We start from the raw sequence: 22,752 nt of genomic DNA on the forward strand, positions 1-22,752 counted from the left end.
GTGTTTTGCTAGAGTGTTGTGGGTGGTTGCCAGTCTGTTGTTATGCGGTTGCAAGGACTGTTCTGAGTGCTTTTTAGCATGTTGCTATTCGGTTGCAATGCGGTTGCCAGTGTGTTGCTACTGTATGCAGTTGCTTGGGTTTTCTGAGTGCGTTTTAGCATGTTGTTATGCTGTTGCCAGGGTCTTTTGCTAGGGTGTTGTGAGTAGTTGCCAGGATGTTGCTGTGCAGTTGCTGAGGTGTTCTAAGTAGTTTTTAGTGCACTGATTTGCAGTTACTAGGGTGTTTTGTTTGGTTGCTAAGGTGTTCTGAGTGGTTGCTTACTGGTCCATGTCAAAAGATTACACTCCCAAGTCTCTATGATATTTTGGTCTCTAGATATGGCGGCAGTCCTTCCTTCAATTTACAGGATTTTTTGCATGTTTTATTAACCGCAAGGCGAAAATGGTAAGTCTGACTGCTCAGAAATGTAATAGTGAGGTGATTTTGAGGTGACTTTGCAGTGGAAGGTGATACATCTGACTCAATGATAAGAATGAAACTGGTTTCAAAGGGTATGTGAAAATAGACCTGGTTTTTATCCAGGCACTGTTTTCACGGAATTTCCAGCATGGTGAAAAACCGGGAAGGGGGTCCTGAGGCTTAGCGGGCCAGAATACCGCAAACCTCCGGGGAGATTATTCCCGAGTGCAGGGGTCTGAACTGCCTCAGGCCGCATCTGAGATCAGCGTGAAACTATGGGCCATCTTTTCATCCGCTCTCAATAACTCAGGCAACAGCTTTTAAAAAGAGACCCGTCCAGCACATTAGGGGGATACAAAAACAACAGGAACGAAACAGAGAAGAAAACAAAGACAAAAGAAAAACAGCCTGCTTTTTTGTCAATGGAATAATTTGTCTACGCTGACAAGACAGTCTGCAGGCCCACTTCCTGTGGCTCTGGTTTCAGACCATACATCAGAACGGGCAAAGATAGAGCTGAGACAGCCAATTAAAACACAAAACACCTCGCTGTGCTGAAAGAGAATGAGATTTATGAACTGTAAAACCGTATTCCCAATGCGAGCAGTTTCATACCCAACATTCAAGGTGTTTACACTGCGAAAAATAATTTTCTTATCAGTATTTTAGGCTTGATTTCCAAGTAAATGCCACTGGAAAACATTTTGTGAGAAAATTATTTATTTTGTAGTGTAAGCATGCTAAGCACTGCAAGCAAAACAAAAAATGTTCAGTGTTTTTATGTACGAATTAAATAAATTTCAAACATCCTGTATGTATACTCTTGTGTTAGTGGTTTTAAATGACTTTTTAAGGACCCCTTCCCCCACTTCCTGTCTGTCCCGGTAGATGCCTGCTCAGATTGTGCTAGACAGGGGGTGAGGGGGCTGATCATGAAGGTAACGTTTGTTCTTTGCCCTGGTCAGGAACCTTCACGACTGAGTGATTGACAGGTGTGAAGGGGGGCGGGATGTTGAGTGCTCATGATGTGCAGGCGACAGGTCTGTTTGTGTAAGGAAAGAGAACAGCGGGAGAAACACTCGAAAATTGCAAAGGCAAGCATCACGTTTACTATTGCTCATACTTGGGGTCAGGGATTTGAACAAACCTCTAACACTATGTACTACAGGCAAAAAATCCCATAGACATACATAGATGGAGGGACTCAAGCCATATCTAGAGACAAGAATATCATAGAGACTAGGGTGTAGGGCTATTTTGATTGGGACAACAAGCAACCACCTAGAAACCACTCAGAACACCCTAGCAACAACATAGCAACACCACAAAAACACTCAGAACACCTTAGCAACCATACTGCAACACCCCAGCAACCACCCAGTACACCATAGCGACTGCATAGCAATGTACTAAAATCTTACAGAACACCCTTGCAACCACATAGCAACACACTAAAAAAAACCATAACACTACTCAGGTTATTCCAGGCTTACTATAATAAGTGTTCTGCAAGTCACTTCAGAAAAGAATGCTTCACCTTCCCCCTTGCTATAGTACTGGACCAACATATGGAACAGGTCAGCACCAGCTAAAAAAAGCCTTGCAGGTGTGTGTGTGTGGGATTTTGGTGGACGTACAGCCAGCCTCTCATGCCATGTAACTCCGTCCCACGAGTGTTTGTTTAAGGAAATTTGAGTCAGGATTCATTCGAAATGCCCTTTAATGACGTGGCCCAATGTAAACACGCCAACAACTCTGCGTATTTTCCCTATGAATTAAAAATGTGTAAATCCTTCCTGCTGATTGCTGGGCAAATATTTTTGCAGTATTTTTCTAATAGCTCTTATTCATCATGTGTCACATGAGGCTAAATTACTATATTATGCCATGTCTGTAATCTGGCTATCTCCGCCAACTCAAAGCATCCTTTTCATTAAAGTCGGCCTTTTTTGTCAGTGGTCTTCCATTTTCTTAATCAGCTATTTGGGATGTGAGAAGTTAATGAAGCTATAGCTTGTTGGGTTTTTCCCCCAAAATGAGAGTCGTAAGGTTCTAGGTTCTAAGTATCAGTTATCATAATGGATGAAACCAAACCTACATTTATACAGATGCAATGAGAGGCCTCATGCTCAACTTCTGTGTGTAGATCTGGTTTTCTTCTAAATTTCTAACTTAAGAAAAAAAGTTAAGGATATTTTGTATTCCCAGAAAAAAAAAAAACTTCTTAAGAAAGTTCTTATCTTTTTACTTAAGGATTCAAATTCTCAAATTGTTTTTAAATTTATAATCATCGTAAATAACATATAAAAGTTGGGATAACCTCACAGTTGTCTTAAATCCCAAAAGGTATTAAAGATGCTTAATGAATTGAATGGGTTGTTTCATGTGTGACACATTCAGATTCCAAGTAGTCGCAATGAGCTGTGTATGTAGAAATGTGATTTTAGAACAAAAAAACATTTTCAGCTCTCAAACCATGTAAATGTTATCACGAAATTCAAACAATAAATGTAGTTTTGAAGCTTCTTAATATGGTGACAAATCATGCTAGTCAATTCAAACGGATGTGCTGCATAGCGCTCCCTCTCCACCAACTTTAGAGTCCATAGAAACATAGTAATTATATCATTTGAAAGCTGAGACTGCCCTTTTTACTTTAGTACATAAAACAATTCTGGCTCAAAGTGACTCAGAATGATGGAGAGGGTCACAAATTTTAAGCATTACAACATTATAATACTAGCTACATATATAGTACTACTACAACATTTTACTTTTATAAAAAGTTTAATAGATAGATACTTATAGTGTTATGATTTACCAGTGTTTAAGTATTGAATTCGTTGGATTAAACAAGACAACCTCATGAGCAGGCTAGTATATTCAGACAACATCAAAGCCAAAAATATTTGAGTTTCTATTTTTTATTTTTTTGGATTTTTCCCCTTTTCTCCCTAATTTGGAATGCCCAATTCCCAATGTGCTCAATCCAGGTGGCGGAGGACGAATCCCAGTTTCCTCCGCATCTTATCACATGGCTTGTTGAGCGTGTTGCCACGGAGACATTGCACGTGTGGAGGTTTCACGCCATCCACTGCGGCATCCATGCTCAACTCACCACACGCCCCACCGAGAACGAACCACATTATAGCGACCACGAGATGGTTGCCCCATGTGACTCTACCCTCCCTTGCAACCGGGCCAATTTGGTTGCTCAGGAGACCTGGCTGGAGTCACTCAGCACGCCCTGGGATTTGAACTAGCGAACTAGCAAACTCCAGGGGTGGTAGCCAGCGTCTTTTACCACTGAGCTACCCAGACCCCCGAGAACTTAAGAATTTTTTAAGAATTGCACTTAGAAACATTAGGAACTTCTGATAATTATGAACTAAAAATTTTCTCTTTTTTTTTTAAGTACATTTTTGTGAATCTGGCCCCAGTTCCCTAACGTCATCGTTTTCCGAAGTAAGCGGTAATAGAGATCGTTTTCAAAACGCTCCATTTTCGTTGGAGGAAAATGCCATTCTAGTGTGGATAAGAGGCATAAACGTAGCTAATTTAATGCATTTTCAAACAAAAAACATTCAGCTGGATGTGGCCATAGGCTTTTATCTGTCTTTCTAAAGCTCAAAGTATACTTTGGTTTTGAGCGAATGCTAGGTGTATGCATTCAGGGCGAGTGACGAAAATCTTGTCATCAGTAGAGTGCACAAGCACTGTACCCATATGGCTGGTTTTTCTAAATGCTCATAGGCTTAACACATATGTACTAATTAGTGGTTCCACAAGGGGGCAATACTCACTGTTGGGCCGTTGCTTTTACGAAAAAGTGCAAGAAGCAATGGCGTAGATTTGTCTTGAACATTGGGGGGGTTGCAGCATGAAGCATTTTCATGTTTCCACTGATCATGGTATAAATATTGGGGGGGTGATACTTGCTTGTTTTGATCCCCCCGGAATCTACGCCCCTGGCAAGAAGGTCAGAGGATACCTGAATTTGTATAGCTAGAGTCTGAAGGAGTATAAAGACATCTTCATGGGTCTAAACTCCCGAAGAGAAAGTCCACCATCTAATAGCATTTATGTGCGCTAATGGAGTAGTATACTTTGAAAGGCTGAACTTTCGACGATACGCATTCGTGTCAAAACCAAAGTATACTTTTGGCTTTACTTTAAGGCTTATTAAACTTTTTAAAATTTTCAGATAAGGCTTTGTCAAGCACACATCAAAGTTTGTCTTGACTTCTTTTTTTTATTATTTTATGTATTATTATTATTAATATTACATTCTGAAGCTTTATTTCAAAACAATAGAGGACTACGCCCTCATTTAGATTGGTAAACATGTCCGTGTGAGTGTGTTTTTATATTCCTAATCTCCTTTCATCTCTACACCCTCAGTGTGTTGTTATAATTTTGGTCTCCTGATGTGTGTATATTTGTGATGTGTGTATATTTGATGCCCACTCAGTGGTCAGACTGGCAGTAGGTGGCGTCTGTTGGGCGACTGAGTTTCCAGCCATGACTGAGTACAATTTTTTGGAGTTTTTGGACTTCACAGCTGTTCCTATTGGGACAAAAATGAGGATTTCCCCTTTTTCAGGCCAAATCTCTATGTCTCTCTGTCTTTGTTTTTGCTGATAGTTCTATCTGCATCTGTGTGTTAGTTTGAACATGGCCACCGTCAAGTTTTGTGGTTAGCACGGCAACATATACTGGACTCTTACTGTCCTAATGTCGTTCAGATGAAGAATGGAACTGATCTTCCAGTTATTACCTCATTACAGCTGGGAGCTATCCCAGAATTACAGTGAGTCTGGACACATCCACATATTCACTCAGTAGGTTCTGAGCCACTTCGTCAGAATACCTTTATCTCTGTGGGTGTGACATTTACTTAGCGATAGTTTGGGAACAAAATTGTCTGTAGAAGTTAACGAAATCTGATAGAACCTCCATTTGAGAACATCCAGGAAAGTCCTCTATAGGGAAACTACTCAAATGTACAGCAAATAATGTTTTTTTTCTTCTTTTTTTTACATTTATTTTCTTCTAAAAATAAAAGTTTCCTTTTAGGGTTAAGGTATGGTTTAGGGTTAGTGTCTAAAGTAATAATAACTAGCTTTATATAAATAAAAAAACCCCATAGGTTTACGGTATGTCTTTATTTAGATTGCAAAGTATACGTATTTTCACTCAGGTTCTCTTTTTTAATACAATTTATAGGGCTGTCAAATAACATTTTTAATCAAATTATTTACATGATGTGTCAGTTAATCGAATTAATTGCAATTAATCGCATATTTACAATATTAAGAAAAGCCCCAAAATAAAGATGATTTTGTATATAATTATTTAAATAATTTGTTTAGCCGACATCTCTGCCTGGATGAAGGAGCACCACCTGCAACTTAACCCAGCCGGGACTGAACTCCTTGTCTTTCCAGTTAACCCTGCTGTTGAACACAACATCACCGTGCAGCTGGGTTCAACTACAGTAACGCCTTCCAAATCAGTCAGAAATCTAGGGGTAACCATCGATAACCAACTACATTTTACAGACCACATCTCAAAGACTGCAAGATCATGTAGATTTACACTCTACAATATCAGGAAGATAAGACCCTTCCTCTCTAAACATGCCACACAACTGCTTGTCCAGTCACTTGTCATAACTAGACTGGACTACTGTAACGCTCTCATTGCAGGCCTCCCTGCATGCGCAATTAGACCCCTGCAAATGATCCAGAATGCAGCAGCACGTCTGGTCTTTAATGAACCAAAGAGAGCACATGTTACACCACTCCTAGTCTCTCTTCACTGGCTGCCAGTTAATGCTCATATCAAAATCAAGGCTCTGATGCTGGCATCACTGGGTCTGCTCCAGCATACCTAAAATCATTTCTGCAGAGCTACGTTTCCCACCAGAAGCTTGCAGTTGGCTAAGGAATGTCGCCTTGTTGTACCAACACAAAGAGGCACCAAAACACTTTCCCGAACTTTTGGCTTCATCGTACCACGTTGGTGGAATGACCTTCCCAACTCCATCCGTGAAGCTGACTCACTGTCTGTCTTCAAAAAATGGCTAAAGACACATCTTTTCCATGAGCACTTAACCAGTCACTAAAAAACGTCATTATTATAATTCAGATCATTCAAATTCATTACATCACAAAGGCTAGTGGCAGCTGACAGAATTTAACCAAAACAAAAAGTGGCTTTAGACGTCAAAATAAGTCAAAATAACCCTATTATTGGTCTACTTCCATCTGCACTATTTTTAATTGTTGGTCTTTGCACTTATACATCAAAGGGACACATTAGGAGCATCTCTCTTTGGCTGTGTCTCATCTCCCTAGTTTTCAGCCTCTCTAGTTATAAATATTGTGTTTTTAAAACACATAATGTGTTATATAATTAATCACTCTAATAACACAGCCCTACAGTTTTTTTGGTTGCACTTTATTTTACAGTACATGTACTTTCAGTATACTTACAGTTACTAACCCAAGAAAGTACTGAGTAATATTAAGTAACTACATGTTCTTAATGTGGGTTAAGGTTAAGGTTAGGGTTATTACCAAGTAATTACTATAGTTGTGGAATTATAGGGTACATAAATGTAGAACAGTACTGTAAAATAAAGTGCTGCCTTTTTTTATTTCTATAATTTTGTAAATTTTTGTGTTGTATTCCTATGCATGCAGTCCTGTATTTCCCCCTGTAATGTGCTGACAGTAACATTTGTGCCATGTGAACTATGCGCAAGACATAAAATCACACAGATAACGGAAGTATACTTTGGCTTTGAGTGTATCAGAATTTTAGGGAAACAATGAATTGACACATCAGAGCTATTTGTCTTTGTTACATCACAGAAACTCAAGCCATTTGGATGTGCCAAGATCATTGATGCTATCTGATTTCTCCCACAGCGTCTGAGCCCAATCTGAAGGTACGCTACAGACTCAAGCAGAAAGTTTCCGAGAGAAGAAGCGGTCCCATCCGGCGCCGAGAAGGCAGTGTACTCGTCACACCTCTGAAAAAACGAACCCTAGAACAAACAGGTGAGCAAATGACAGCAGTTTGAGCTAAACAACTCTCTACCTGCAACCTGAAAGAGAAATAAACAGCCATGATGTCAGACAACAGAGATCAAATGGCTCAGCAAGCAAATTTTAATATAAGTACAAGTCCTCTGACAGTTACATTTCAGTATTAGAGCTGAAACCTCTCTGTTTTTTAATCACTTCATATTCTCCTTTCCTCTAGATTCTTCAGCCAATGACAGCCTTGCTGGTTCTGGGCCCAGCTCACCGATTGGTTTGTGCAACAATGAGAACGGAGCGTCATCCTGGTGCAGCACAGCCCAAATCGAGGTACAGAAATCAAGGAATTCATTAACTCACCTCTTAAGTGTCACTTAAGTGTCCAAATGACCCTTGTGTTCAATTAAGCTGTTGCACCAATCTTATCTTCTCAAAGAAGTTATTTTTCGTAAACTTGCGTGCAGTTTCTATTGATTGCATTCTTGGGAAATGTAATCCCTGGTTAGGTTCCAATGTCTCATTACTCTTATCAAACTATGGGGTGAAAGAATCTGGCCCCCGAATTTTCCGTTGCTTGGAATTGAGAGGACACAGATCTGTGTGGGGGCTGTGCATTACACCAACCTGCTGAATGAACACTCATCATAAACATTGCATTTAAAATGGCATTTTAATATCAAAACACCCCCAACAGATTCTAAATGTCAGTTTGTTCTTGTTGTACAGTTATATGGAGTTTGAAGGTGTAATGTGTGATTGTGTGTGTGTGTGTATGGCAGTGTTGTGCTGAACTAACTGTGACAGCTCTTTTCCGCTGTGGTTTTGGCTGTGCTGGTGGTTGGGGAAGGGGGTGAGGGGCGCAGGGATGGTGAGGTTTATATCCCCTGTGAAGTTTTGCCCAAGCATTTCCTCACGGGCACTGGGCCAGAGAACCACAGCAGCAGAACTCTCCTTTACTCATGTACACAATCTGTCATACCGCCAACAAAGTTCATGCTCAAGTGAGAGACTCCGAGTATGTTTTTAACTGCTTACAGCCAAAGCGTTGATAGCAACAATGCCAAACAAAAGCTAATGTTATCTATTTAACTTCACTATGTCACTCATCCCACACCGTTCTCAAATCACGTGGCTTTTTGAAGAGAGGTTTGCTTTTACTTTTCTAAGTGATCAGACTTATGATTTATGCCTTGCGGGCAATAAAAGGGGCCAGAATATCAGAGAATTGGTAGTGGACTCAACCACCTAGAACACCCTAGCAACCACATAGCAACACTGTAAAACCACCCAGAACACCCCAGCAACCGCATAACAACACACTAAAAAACCCTCAGAACACCCTAGCAACCACATACAACATCCTATAAACCATTCAGAACACCCTAGCAACCATATAACACACCAAAAACCACCCAGAACACCCAAGCAACCACTTAGCAGCACACTAAAAACCACTTAAAACAACCAAATCACTGCATAGCAACACACTAAAAACCACCCAGAATGCCTTAGCGATGGCATAGCAACACACAAAAACACTCAGAACACCCTAGCAACCACATAGCAACAGATTAAAAAAACCATCCATAACACACTAGCAACTGCTTGGCAACACACTAAAAACCACCAGAACACCCTAGCAACCACTTAGCAACATGTTGGCAACCTCATAGCAACACGATAAAAACCACCAGAACACCCTAGCAACCACTTAGCAACACTCTAGAAACCACTCAGAACACCCTAGCAACCAACTAGTAAAGGCAAAGCAACCACAATAGCAGTGCGCTAAAACCCACTTAAAACCCCTTAGCAACCACCTTGTGACTTCCTACCAACCACACAAAAACACACTAAAAACAATCCAGAACACCATAGCAACACACTACAAACCACCAAGAACACCCTAGCAACTGCATAGCAACACATAAAAACACTTAGAACACCCTAGCAACCACATAGCAACAGATTAAAAACCACCCATAACACGTTAGAAACTGCATAGCAACACACTAATAACCACCAGAACACCCTAGCAACCACTTAGTGACATGTCAGCAGCCTCATAGCAACACACTAGAAAACACTCAGAACACCCTAGCAGCCTCATAGCAACATGCTAAAACCACTCAGAACACCCTAGCAACCACATAGCAACACATTGAAAATCACTCAGAACACCCTAGTAACCAACTAGTAAAGGCAAAGCAACCACAATAGCAGTGCGCTAAAAACCCACTCAAACCCCCTTAGCAACCACCTAGCGACTTCCTACCAACTGCATAGCAACACACTAAAAAACACTCAGATCACTCTAGCAACCACCTAGTAAAAGCAAAGCAACCATAATAGCAGTGTGCTAAAAACCCACTCAGAACCCTTAGCAACCACCTAGTGACATCCTAGCAACACACTAAAAACCACCCAGAACATCCTAGCAACCACCTAGTAAAAGCAAAGCAACCACAATAGCAGTGTGCTAAAATCCCACTCAGAATCCCTTAGCAACCACCAAGTGACATCCTAGCAACCACATAGCAACACACTAAAATCCCACTCAGAACACCTTCATTTGTGTTTCTCTGCCTTATGTAAGAAGTGATGTAATGCTTTCTCTCTGTCTCTTCTGCAGCGATGTCTGTCTCAGAGTGGTTTACTAAAGACAGATGGATCCATGTCTCTGCTGAATCTCTACACGTCCCCCTCTCTACCCAACCTTACGCTGGCTCTGCACCCTGCTCATGCACACATCTGCGTGAGTTTCTATCCATCACAGACACGTCATGTTTATGAACCTTATGTATGAATTTTTTTTTTTTAATGATGACAGAACTTATATTTTGGGTGAACTATCCCTTCAAGCCCCTTAGCTATGACAGAAATAAGAATGTTTCTCTGGGGTTAAACACAAAAACAGCATCAACAGGTCTGTGCTGTTCTTCTGGCAACAGATATGAATAGAGCTCACAGAAAAAGCAGCGACTGTATACAGTATTTTTAGGAGACAGTGAGACATCGAGTCGAATCTATTTGTGGAGAAAGCACAAAATACTGTACGAGGAATTCGCCAGGTTCATTAAGAGACGGAGATGAGACAATCCTCTTTATAGAGAGCAGAGATCAGGTGTGTTTTTGAAAAAGATGAGGGTTCGGATGTGTTGTTTGCGGATGGCTTAAGATGAGATTTCATTTTCTGCTTTCACTAAGTTGTTATGTTCAAACCTGGCTGGATTAATGTACAGCCCTGGGGGCTTGTGACCTCTGACCTGTGGGATCTTTAGCCCTTAGGTAAATAAGCCACACGGGTTTAGGGTTTCAGGGCGTTAATTTAGCATGCCGTTCATCAACTGCCTGTTAAAACATTCAAGAAATGGTGTTTGAAAACCACGTAACATGCCAACAAATCAAAACACGGATCACTTTAACATCAAGACGAGAATACTTTCAACACTTTCACATTTTAAAATAGTTAAATGACTCACTGGGGAATTCTAAAAGTGGTGTGATAATTACATTCACTGTATGGATGACGCAGAACACAAATGCTGACTGTACGTGTTTTAAAAAGGTTGCAGTTATTAATATTTCATATACAGGAGGTATGATGTATGTCTCTCATGCTTGAGTGATTTGGACTGGTAAATATATGATTGCGCACGGTGTGCACAAGTGATCTCCTGATGTCGGCAGACGTCGGAGCGGGAGTGTTGAACTATCATGGTTCACAATCTATCTCTCTCAAGCCCAGAGGGGATAAATACACAATCACACACATACACAGGGAAAAGTTACTTTATGAATAGCAACCTTATTCAGTCTGTTACGATTGTTTATGTCCACGCGGTACTTCTGTTGTTATTTCGCCAATCTCCACGTGACAGGGAAACAGAGAGAAAGTCAGAATAAGCCAGTATGTCTCCCCTCTGCCATTCTGAAACTGTGTGTATGACAGAACTCAGACTGAAGAGAACGAGACCTCAAGCACAACATTCGGTAGATGTGTGACACCCTCGGCCAAAATCAAGTTATTCTGAACTGGCTAGTGAGATGCCAGCTTTAATATACTGTAAAAATAATAATTTTAGACCCATTTGTTGACAGTGCTGTCTGACGTGACATCGCAGGAATAGAAACCATTCCAAAAATAGAAAGCCCTGACGCTGTCACTCGTCATGTGTCGTGGCTGGTTAGGACAAAAACTCGAATTAACATGAAAAAGATACCTTTTATCGCATATCACAGTGTCGTGTTGCATCTGGTTAGGACATGGTGTTAAACTTTATTGTATTACGGACATGAGTGATACCTCAAAACAGGGCCGTTTCTAGGCACAGGCGAACCAGGCGGTCGCCTAGGGTGGGGGGGGTCACAAATTGGAAGCTGCCCCTAAACTCTGCACTGCACACACTGCCAGACAACACCCCCCCACCCCCCACCTCGTCCGACAGTCGTGGTCTCGCCTAGGGTGCCAAAATGGTCAGAAATGGCCTTGCCTCAAAATACGCAGATTATTGAGAAGATGTGTATTTGTAATTTTGTGAGTGGTCAGACTTGCAATTTTTGTCTGGTAGACAATAAAAACAATGCAGAACACAATAGCAACCGCATAACAACACACTAAAAAAACACTCAGAACACCCTAGAAACCACATAGCAACACACTTCAAACCACCCAGAACTCCCAAGCAACTGCACTGCAACACACTCAAAACCACTTAACATCCCAGCAACTACATAGCAATACACTAAAAATCACCCAGAACACCCTAGTAACCGTATAGCAACACACTACAAACCACCCAGAACACCCGAGCAACCACAGTGCAAAACACTAAAAACCATTTTAGAACACCCTAGCAAACTGCATAGCAACACACTAAAAACCACTCAAAGACCTAGCAACTGCATAGCAATACACTCAAAAATCACCCAGAACACCCTAGCAACCGCAGAGCAAAACACTTAAAAAACAATCAGATCACCCTAGCAACCAACTAGCTACATGCTAACAACCACATAGTGACACACTAAAAACCACTCAGAACACCCTTAGCAACTGCACAGCAACACACAAAAAACAACTCAGAACACCCTAGCAACTGCATAGCAACACACTAACAACCACTCAACAACCCAGCAATCACATAGCAATGCACTGGCAACCACCTAGAGTGTGCTAAAAACAATCCGGAACACCCTGACAACTGCATAGCAAGCACCCAGAACACCCTAGCAACTGCACTGCAAAGCAGTATAAACATTTAGAACACCTTAGCAGTGACCTAGCAACCACCCAAACATTGTGGCCATGAGTTTTGCATGGCAAGCAATACTTAAAGTATCTAAAAATTTGAAAAACAAGAAAGCTAAATTAAAATAGAACATTCATAATGTGCTCCTTTGACTTGGGCCAGTAAGCAACCACATAGCAACCACTCAGAACACCCTAGCAACCACATAGCAATGTGCTATAACCGCTCAGGACACCTAAGCATCCACCTAGAAACATCCTACCAACCACCCAGAACACTTTAAAAACACTCAGAATACCTTGACAATCACCTAGCAACCAGCCAGAACACCTTAGCAACTGCATAGCAACACTCTAAAAAGCACTCAGCATACTTTGTGGCTATTAAAATGTAAAAATCGATAACTAAGTTTCACAGTTCACAAAAAATTGTCTCTCTTGACTTGGGCCAGGAAAAATCCACCTAGCAACCATACAGAAACCCTAGCAACAGCATAGCAACACTCTAAAACACACCCAGAACACCAGTGCAACTGCAATGCACTGACAAACCAGAACATGCTAAAAAACCATTCCGAACATTCTGACAACCACCTTGCAAAAATATCGATTTTGTAACAAATTGTAACTTCACATAAATAATGTTTAGATTTATAAATGTTATCTTCTGTCTGGCTGATATATGCCGAGTCTGATGTGTCTGATCTCTCCTCTCTCAGACGGGTGCGGCACTGAAAGATCGGACCACAGAGGGGCTTGTGGCCGCCACATCGCCTGTCTCACTGGAGTCCAAAGTGAGCAACAGTCAACAGGCACTCTTGCAACACCTCCTGCTGAAGGAGCAGAGACAGCAGAGACAGATGATGTCCCCTGGTGAGCAGATCTTAAAGTGACAGAGGGATCAGACACAGTTAATTCTTCACTATAATTGTTTTTTATTCACTTCATTTGTTCTTTCTCAGTTTGATCTCTATATCTCTAAATCCCATCAGAGGAGGCAAGGAAGGCCAAGCCTTACTGTAGATGAATCTTGCCCTAGTGGTGCTTAGGTATTTTCTGCTCTCTCTGTCCAGTCTCAGGTAGTGTTCCTGTGCTGTCTCCATCCCCTTTGGTGATGAAAGACCGTCAGGCAGCGAGCTCTCGTGCAAGGTTACCACGGCACCGGCCCCTGAACCGGACCCAATCAGCCCCGCTGCCCCAGAGCACCCTGGCCCAGCTCGTGCTACAACAACAGCACCAGAACTTTGTGGAAAAACAGAAACAGTACCAGCAGCAGGTCCACATCAGCCAGGTATCTCAACAAGAACTCATTCACAAAAATCACCCTGAACAGTTTTAATGGCTCTTTTCTCTCAAACGAAGGTGTTAAACTATCTAACAGAGGCCTCGTTGGGACAGGAAGTGAGTAAATTCCAGCAGGATTTTGAATCTGTGCTCCTCTTACCTCTCCATGTCTCTGTTTCTTTATTTTACATAATTCAGCTTAGATTTAAAGTGAGGGTACACATTTATAAATATTCCTGTAAATCTGCCAGCTTAGCTACAGTTTTACAGATAGGGTACAACCGGGCTAAAGCCCCCCATAAAAAGAATGGATTTTTTATGAAGAATGTTCAACTTCAAAGTGGGCTCACTGGTCCAATCATAATGGAGATTCATTTGTTTACAGAATACTTAAGGTGTTATGAAATGCCAAATGTGATTGAAATGAACTGGAAATGGTGCACTTATTTTGAAGAGGCATGATCTTAATTTTTACCCAAAAATGCATCTGACTTACCAAAGCAATCCAAAATCACTTGCTTAAATGACTGGTGTCCTGTTGCTCTGACCCCCATCATCAGCAAATGTTTTGAGAGGCTAATCAGAGATTACATCTGCTCTGTGCTGCCTGCCTCACTGGACTCACTGCAGTTTGCTTACCGCAACAACCGCTCCACTGATGATGCCATTGCATCTACAATACACACTGCTCTCTCCCACCTGGAAAAAAGGAACGCTTATGTGAGAATGCTATTTATAGACTACAGCTCAGCATTCAACACCATAGTGCCCTCCAAGCTTGATGTGAAACTCCGGGCTCTGGTCTTAAACAGCTCGCTGTGCAGCTGGATCATGGACTTCCTGTCAGGCAGATACCAGGTGGTTAGAATGGGCAGCAGCAACTCCTCATCACTGACCCTCAACACTGGAGCCCCACAGGGCTGTGTTCTCAGCCCACTCCTGTATTCCCTGTACACACATGACTGTGTGGCAACACATAGCTCCAATGCCATCATTAAGTTTGCTGATGATACGACGGTAGTAGGTCTGATCACTGACAATGATAAAACAGCCTACAGAGAGGAGGTGCACACTCTGACACACTGGTGTCAGGAGCACAACCTCTCCCTCAATGTCAGTAAGACAAAGGAGCTTGTGGTGGACTTCAGAAGAAAAGACAGAGAACACAGTCCCATCACCATCAATGGAGCACCAGTGGAGAGAGTCAGCAGCTTCAAGTTCCTCGGTGTCCACATCACAGAGGAACTCACTTGTGAAGAAGGCTCATCAGCGCCTCTTCTTCCTGAGGTGGTTGAGGAAGTTTGGAATGAACCACCACATCCTCACACGGTTCTACACCAGCACTGCAGAGAGCATCCTGACTGGATGCATCACTGCCTGGTACGCAACAAAGCCCTGCAAAGGGTGGTGCGAACTGATAGACACAACATCGGAGGTGAGCTTCCCTCCCTCCAGGACATACTGTATATACCAGGCGGTGTGTGAAAAAAGCTTGGAGGATCATCAGAGACTCCAGCCACCCGAGCCATGGGCTGTTCTCACTGCTACCATCAGGCAGGCAGTATCGCAGCATCAGGACCCGCACCAGCCGACTTCAGGACAGCTTCTTCCCCCAAGCAATCAGACTTCTGAACTCTTGATCTCTCACGATCAATATACATTAGCACTGCACTTTATTAATCTTATTATCTCACACCGGACTGCATAAATTATATTCTCTCTTAACAACACACTGGCAACTGACTATCAACCGACAGCCTGAATGTCAATACAATACAATACAACCTACTGTATATTTTATATACACTTTATATACTATTTTTATTGTATGTGTATTCTATATTGTGTGTATTCTATTTGTGTGTGTTGTATACTGGACATTGTATATTATTATTGTGTTGTGTAATTATGTGTAAATCAGATGTTTATTGTAATTGTCATGACTGCTATGTTGCTCGGAACTGCACCCAAGACTTTCACCCACTGTTGCACTTGTGTATATGGTTGAGTGACAATACAAGTGATTTAATTTGACTGTCTCAAAAGTATTTGCATAAGTTGACATATTTTACCCTATAACTATTGCCTTTCACTATACTATCAGGAACTATATCACTATAACTGCCATGGGGGCCTTGGGGTAAAGAGGTTTAAAGGGATATTTCACCCAAAAATTCATTTCTTACTCATCCTCATGCCATCCCAGATGTGTATGACTTTCTTTCTTCTGAAGAACACAAATGAAGATTTTTTCAAGATATTTCAGCTCTGTAGGTCCATACAATGCAAGTGAATGGTGATCAGAACTTTGAAGGTCTAAAAAGCAGGTAAAGCCAGCATAAATGTAATCCATAAGACTCCAGTGGTTTAATCCATGTCTTCTGAAGTGATATGATAGGTGTGGGCAGGGGCGGACTGGCCATAGGGAGAACCAGGACTCTTCCCGGTGGGCTGGCTGCGAAATGGGGCTGAATGGGCGGCGACTGGCTAAAGAGGGCCGCAAAACGGCACTACGATATGCCGAAAGGGGCCGCGATATGCAGAAAAGGACAGCGACATTGTTCACTTGCATTGTACTGACCTATACAGCTGAGATATTTTTCTAAAAATCTTCATTTGTGTTCAGCAGAAGAAAGAAAGTCATACACATCTGGGATGGCATGAGGGTGAGTAAATGATGAGAGAATTTAGATTTTTGGGTGAACTATCTCTTTAAAAAAATCTGAATTTGAATCAAAACCTTCTATTATTATTTTTTCACACAAATGACATTACTCCATCAATATTCAATCTTGAAACAATTTTCCATTTTTCCATTGTACACTTCTATAATTTTTACCTGTTGATCAGATTGTAGGTATAACAAAAAAGGGACAAATAAAAATAGTGAAAAAGGTGTGAAAGGCACTGTGTTAAACATGAATAAGTCGGTCCGGTGAAGATAAAACCAGTTGCCAACCCTAAAGATCAAAATTCACCCGTAAAGATCACATCCTAGTACCGCCCCTCCACCCTTATCTTGTATGACTTTCTTCTGTGGAACACTAAAAGGAGATATTAGGCAGAATGTCCAAGCTGCTTTTTCCGTACAACTTTGACTTCAATGACATCAAACATGGTGCTACACATCCAAAAGTAAAAGAAAATGATTTTTAAAAATGTGATCGCAAATTAGACTTGTTAGCTCCCTTACAAACTAAGGCCACAAACACACTAGAATCACACTAGAATCGAAAAACACTCTCCACAAATGAAAATGTAGTGTGGATGTGGCCTGAAAGTCTACACACTTTATTTGCTAGTGGATCATCTCACACTTTTGGGTTCTCTTTCTGCAGGTTCTGTCTCAATCCATCGATCAGCTGAGGAACCCCAGCACCCACCTGGAGGAAGACGAGGAAGAGGGATCTTCAACAGACCACAGAGAGCCGGAGATCATATCACCACCTGCTGGAGTCATCCGGAGCCGCAGTTTCCCAAACTCCACCAGGATCACTGCACACAGTGAGCCAAGTGCCACCCATGCCAGAGTGATCAGACTGAAACAAGAGTCTCAGGAGGAAGAGAGAGAGAGCGAGAGAGGAAGAGATACAGATGGAAAAAACAAGAGGATACCAGCTCAGCTTAAACAAAGAGATGCTGAACGATGCCTTGAAAACATGACTGAAACTGATGTGTGAAGGAAGGAAGGAAAGAAGGAAAGAAAGAAAGAAAGAAAATGAAAGTTAGTGAATCTCAGAAAACCTGTTAAGGATATGTCCCGGTCAAATTTTACCCCAAAATCAAAAGAAAGAAATGAGAAAATAATGAAGCCTAGTTTTAGGACCATTACAATTTGTTGCATTATGACATTTTTTTATTAAGAACTACGCAATTTCTAAAAAGTAAACACATTTTCACCCCAATTCAAAATGCAAAATATTATTTATAGTATTTAGGGGTATTTTTTCAACTTCGGGCACTTGGGACTTTTAGACTATAGAGTCTCGTTAAAATTTTTTCACACTCTCACTATTTATTTTTTATTTGTCTACTAACAATGTTCAACAGTGTATGTGCATGCATCACAGGAGATTTATGTCATATTTCTCATGAAAATTCCCAACAAAGTGATACTTTAATAATTCAATTTTTTATGTTTTTTGGAATAAAATATCCTTCTGCTTTGTCTTGTTAAAGGCTAATTTCATAGCTAACATTTTATGTATCCTAAATACACACAATTAAATATTTTCACACTTAAAATGCATAATGAATAATTTAAATTAAGCAACATTTTTACCTTGATATTTCTTTATCTTCAAACATCACTTCATCATATTTCATCTCAAGCATGCTCTTCACTGACACTTTAGTTCACTTTAGTACACTAACGTTTGAAAAAACTTTATTTGGTGCACAATTGTTTAGTGGGACAGTCGTAATTTTTGGAAAAATGTATAGAAATGATTTTCACACAATAAATATTGAAATGGTATGTTTATTTTTTTTGGATGATCATAGTTTTAAACGTAATAATTTGTATTTTTATAATGGATTTTCATAGTTTAATATTGAACGTCTGGGTCTGGGACATGATTACAACAGTAAAATCTATACATAAAGGCATTTGAAAAGTGCCAAAAATAAATGATGATGGCCTGGTAAGAAGTTTCTATATCAGATTTAATGAGACCTTAAAATAACAAAAAAGACACAAATATGTTTGCTTTAAAGGTGCACTCAGTAATTTTTTCCCATTTAAAAAAGTTTTACTCCTAAAGAAATGAATTGTAATTTTAAAACGTATGTATAAAATCATGAGTACTCACATGAGATGAGGACTCCAGTCATATCAGTAACCTTATAAAAGCTGTTTTATTCTACATGGAGAGGGTCCCCTCATGGGGGCAGCCATTTTAGAATCACATGACCAGCCGAATACTACTCGCTTAATCTCAGTAACCGTCTTGTTATTGGACACTTTCACTGTTGGATTAAATTAATCATGTCTGATTGTGAATAGTGAATTTCTACAGTGGCATCTATAATGGAAAACTATTGGTTTTGAATGATGCTGCATCCACACCACTAGGTGTCACTGTAAGTCTAAGATGACACCAGCAAAAAGATACAGAGTGCACCTTTAATAAAAATCAACCCCTGGGACATGAAAGTGCCTGAAGTTGAAGAAACACCCTTCCTCATGTTAGTATTAGTCGTACTACTTTTGATTTATTCAGATGTATATTTTAATACAGTAATTCAGTAAATTATGCATAAACACAGGGGAATTCTCATGGGTGAGTCTGTACTGAGAAATATGCTTACATATGTCATGAATATATTGTCATAATCTTCCTAAAATGGTCCTAAAATAGTCCCAAATATTTTTTTTATTTTTATTTTTTTATTTTGGGGTGAAATGCAACCTGCGTATGTTTTCATGAGATTCACCCAAAGAGAAAGTTTGAAGTAAGAATTAGTAAAGGAATGACACAAAAGTAAAGTTGAATACTTAAGAGAGGGATAACGTTTGCAGGTTTGAGAGTGAAAATACACCTTTCTGTGTTGGCGTCTCTATCTTGTGTCCCTCTTTTAACATCTTCCTCACTCAGTCGGGAGTTCGCCCTGTTAGTGTGACACTGTATGTGACCTCTGACCTCTGTCTCTGCTGTGATCTTCCTCCTCTGGTTGTTGTTGTTGTGTTTGAAGCTAAATCAAGAAAAGCAATGAGCACAGATCTTCATTTCAACCCCCACAGCACACAAACAGTAGCACACCAGCTGGCTTTCCTGTGAAAGGTCATGTGACTGTAGGAAGTGTTGCTAGTGAGCTTTTCTGCTGTCTGAAGGGTACCGTGCGGAAAGATGCACACTTGTCGTCTCAAAATCGCTGAGGTTGTTTACCATCAATCTCGATAGACTTGAACATCCTGACCAGGCGTGACGCAACAAGTTTCCAGTGCCAAGTGAAAATGCTGCCACCAACAACGAAATCACACCGAATAAATACATATTTAATGTTTAATATATAATTCTGTGAACTGGTGGAAAAATGTGTGAAAGATGTTGTACAGCCAGAAACTTAAATTCCATCATAATTTACTAACAGTTTTCAGGTTTTGCCTGAAAAATTACTTATCACAGAAACCAATTTTATACCTTCAAAAGACTTGGAAAATGATGCAGGAGTTGCATGGATCCTTTTTTATAAAAGTGAGGCACTATCCATGGCCACTTTATTCACAGGACGACCTCCGATATTCATTTAACATCTTCTTTTGTGTTCAGCAGAAAAGTCATTTTTGGGTGAACTGTCACTTTAAATGAAGCCGAGAGTACTGCACTCTTATTGGTGTCTGAAAGCATGAATAAGCAAACAATAAGCAAACATACAAGAGGCATGAAACATGGCGAACTTTGAAAATGAGGGGCGTTCCTTATTGGGCTGGGGTGTTGAATGTAGAACAATTTAAAATGATTGCTATGCCCCTGCTATTGTACAAGTTTACTATATTAGGTTGTTAATGTGATGAGAATCCGTGTTTGTGACAGTCCGGTCAGTCTAGACTGAAATCGGGGATGATTTAAAAACAGCATTCATTTGTCAACGAGAACAGATGATGTTTCGATGTGTCTTATGTCTTGCTTGATGTTCCATTCTTTTTAAAGAACTAAATAAAAATAATCAGTGTGTACCACCTTGGTGTCATTAAAGGGATAATTCACCCAAAAAAAACAAAAAATAATAATTTACTCACCCTCATGCAATCCCAGGTGCGTATGACTTTCTTTCTTATGCTAAACTCAAATGAAGATTTTCAGAAGAATATTTCAGCTCTGCTGATCCTCGCAATGTAAGTGAATGGTGACAATGTCCAAAAAGCACATGAAGTCAGCATAAAAGTAATCCATATGACTCCAGTGGTTTAATCCATGTCTTCTGAAGTGATATGATAGGTGTGGGTGAGAAACAGATCAATATTAAAGTCCTTTTTTATACAATAAATCTCCACTTTAACTTTCACATTCTTCTGTTTTTGGCGATACGCATTCTTTGTGCATATCACCACCTACTGGGCAGGGAGAAGAATTTATAGTACAAAAGGCTTAAATATTGATGTGTTTCTCACCCACACCTGTCATATCGGCTCAGAAGACATTGATCAAACCACTGGAGTCATATGGATTACATTTATGTGGACTTTATGTGATTTTAGACCTTCAAAGGTCTGGTCACCATTCACTTGCATTATAAGGACCTACAGAGCTGAAATATTCTTCTAAAAATGTCTATTTGTGTTCTGCTGAAGAATGAAAGTCAGACACATCTGGGATGGCACAAGGGTGAGTAAATGATAAGATAATTTTAATTTTTAGGTGAACTATCCCTTTAAATGTGAACAAAACTGTAAAAAAAACACTGTTGTCTAAAATCTTGATATTTTTAATGTAAGTAGTTGAATCCAGATTTCAAGAGCTCAATTCATAATGATGCCAGCACAAATTCTCATAAAGATGTATAAAGTTTTGTGAATTTGCAATATCATTTTGTGATCATACACAGTTAAAGGCATGTGAGATATCACATTTGATGTACAGAGCAGCATATTACATGTTTCATAAATATGTTTGACAACACTGCTATGATGAATTAGACAAAGATTTTGTTTAACCACTTTAACTAATCACTAATGATGGACATTTTCTTAATCACATGGCCATAAAAGTACAAAAACTCTGTTTTTACTTCACTGATATGTAAATAAAGTTTATTATTCACTGTTGCAATAGAGATTGAATCAATATCAGCATGAAAAACCTTGGGTCAAATGTCATGTTTACGCTGACATTTAAGTTTTAAAATAAAAGTTGTTTCAAAACCCTCGCCAGTCTTCTTGCGTTATTGCCATTTCGGGGTTATTTTTGAGGGGTTTAATGGTAATTTTGAGTCAACAGGACAGCGTTTTCTCTCTGGAGACTGTCGGTGGGGTTGACCTCTGGACATTTTTCCCACACTGCTGAGGGAACGTTACGTTAACCTCCTATGCATCGCAAAGCTCAGGGATCAGGTTAACCCTTTGAAGTGTGCTTAGGAGAATCTGTGATCTTCTGGCTCAGATAAACGACTAACAGATCAGAGATCAGTAGAACCATCTGACAGCTGACTGTATGCACACTATGGATACTTCGCATTTTTAAGTAAAGCTTTGCATTAAGACAGAACAGAAGGCAGATACTGGATTTGTGAATGGCACATCTAAATATTCACAACAAAATCTGCCAATGTTTTATCGCCAATTCCAGAAGTACAGTACTCAATTTCAGACACCGAACTGAAATTTGGGGTTTGAATATACATATACAGGCATGCTGAATTTCATGCAAATTTTTCTAGTTAAAGGGATAGTTCACACAAAAATGAAAATTCTCTCATCATTTACACACCCTCATGCCATCCCAGATATGTATGACTTTTTTTCTTCTGCTGAACACAAAAAATTATTTTTAGAAGAATTTCTCATCTGTTTTGGTCCATACAATGCAAGTGAATGGGTGCCAGAATTTTTAAGCTACAAAAATCACATAAATCACCATAAAAGTAATCCATAAGACTCCAGTGGTTAAATCAACCTCTTTAGAAGTGATATCATAGGTGTGGGTGAGAAACAGATCACGTTCACATTCTTCTTCTTGTGTTTTTGGTGATTTACATTCTTCATGCAT

At 40.1% G+C, this 22,752-nt stretch overlaps 1 protein-coding gene across 1 annotated transcript in view; it reads left to right on the plus strand.

Moving 5' to 3' along the window:
• The window catches only part of LOC127420871 (histone deacetylase 9-B-like), a 34,104-nt gene extending 12,191 nt beyond the window's left edge, over positions 1–21,913 (plus strand). Inside the window, exons 6-11 of the mRNA XM_051663457.1 lie at positions 7,396–7,527; positions 7,733–7,839; positions 10,142–10,264; positions 13,480–13,633; positions 13,834–14,051; positions 17,383–21,913. Of these exons, the coding sequence (XP_051519417.1) occupies positions 7,396–7,527; positions 7,733–7,839; positions 10,142–10,264; positions 13,480–13,633; positions 13,834–14,051; positions 17,383–17,724 (1,076 nt within the window). The 3' untranslated portion in view covers positions 17,725–21,913. The remainder of the gene's footprint in view (positions 1–7,395; positions 7,528–7,732; positions 7,840–10,141; positions 10,265–13,479; positions 13,634–13,833; positions 14,052–17,382) is intronic.
• The last annotated feature ends 839 nt before the right edge of the window (positions 21,914–22,752 follow it).

Source organism: Myxocyprinus asiaticus, chromosome 30 (genome assembly GCF_019703515.2).
Source record: "Myxocyprinus asiaticus isolate MX2 ecotype Aquarium Trade chromosome 30, UBuf_Myxa_2, whole genome shotgun sequence".
NCBI classification, from domain to species: Eukaryota; Metazoa; Chordata; class Actinopteri; order Cypriniformes; family Catostomidae; genus Myxocyprinus; species Myxocyprinus asiaticus.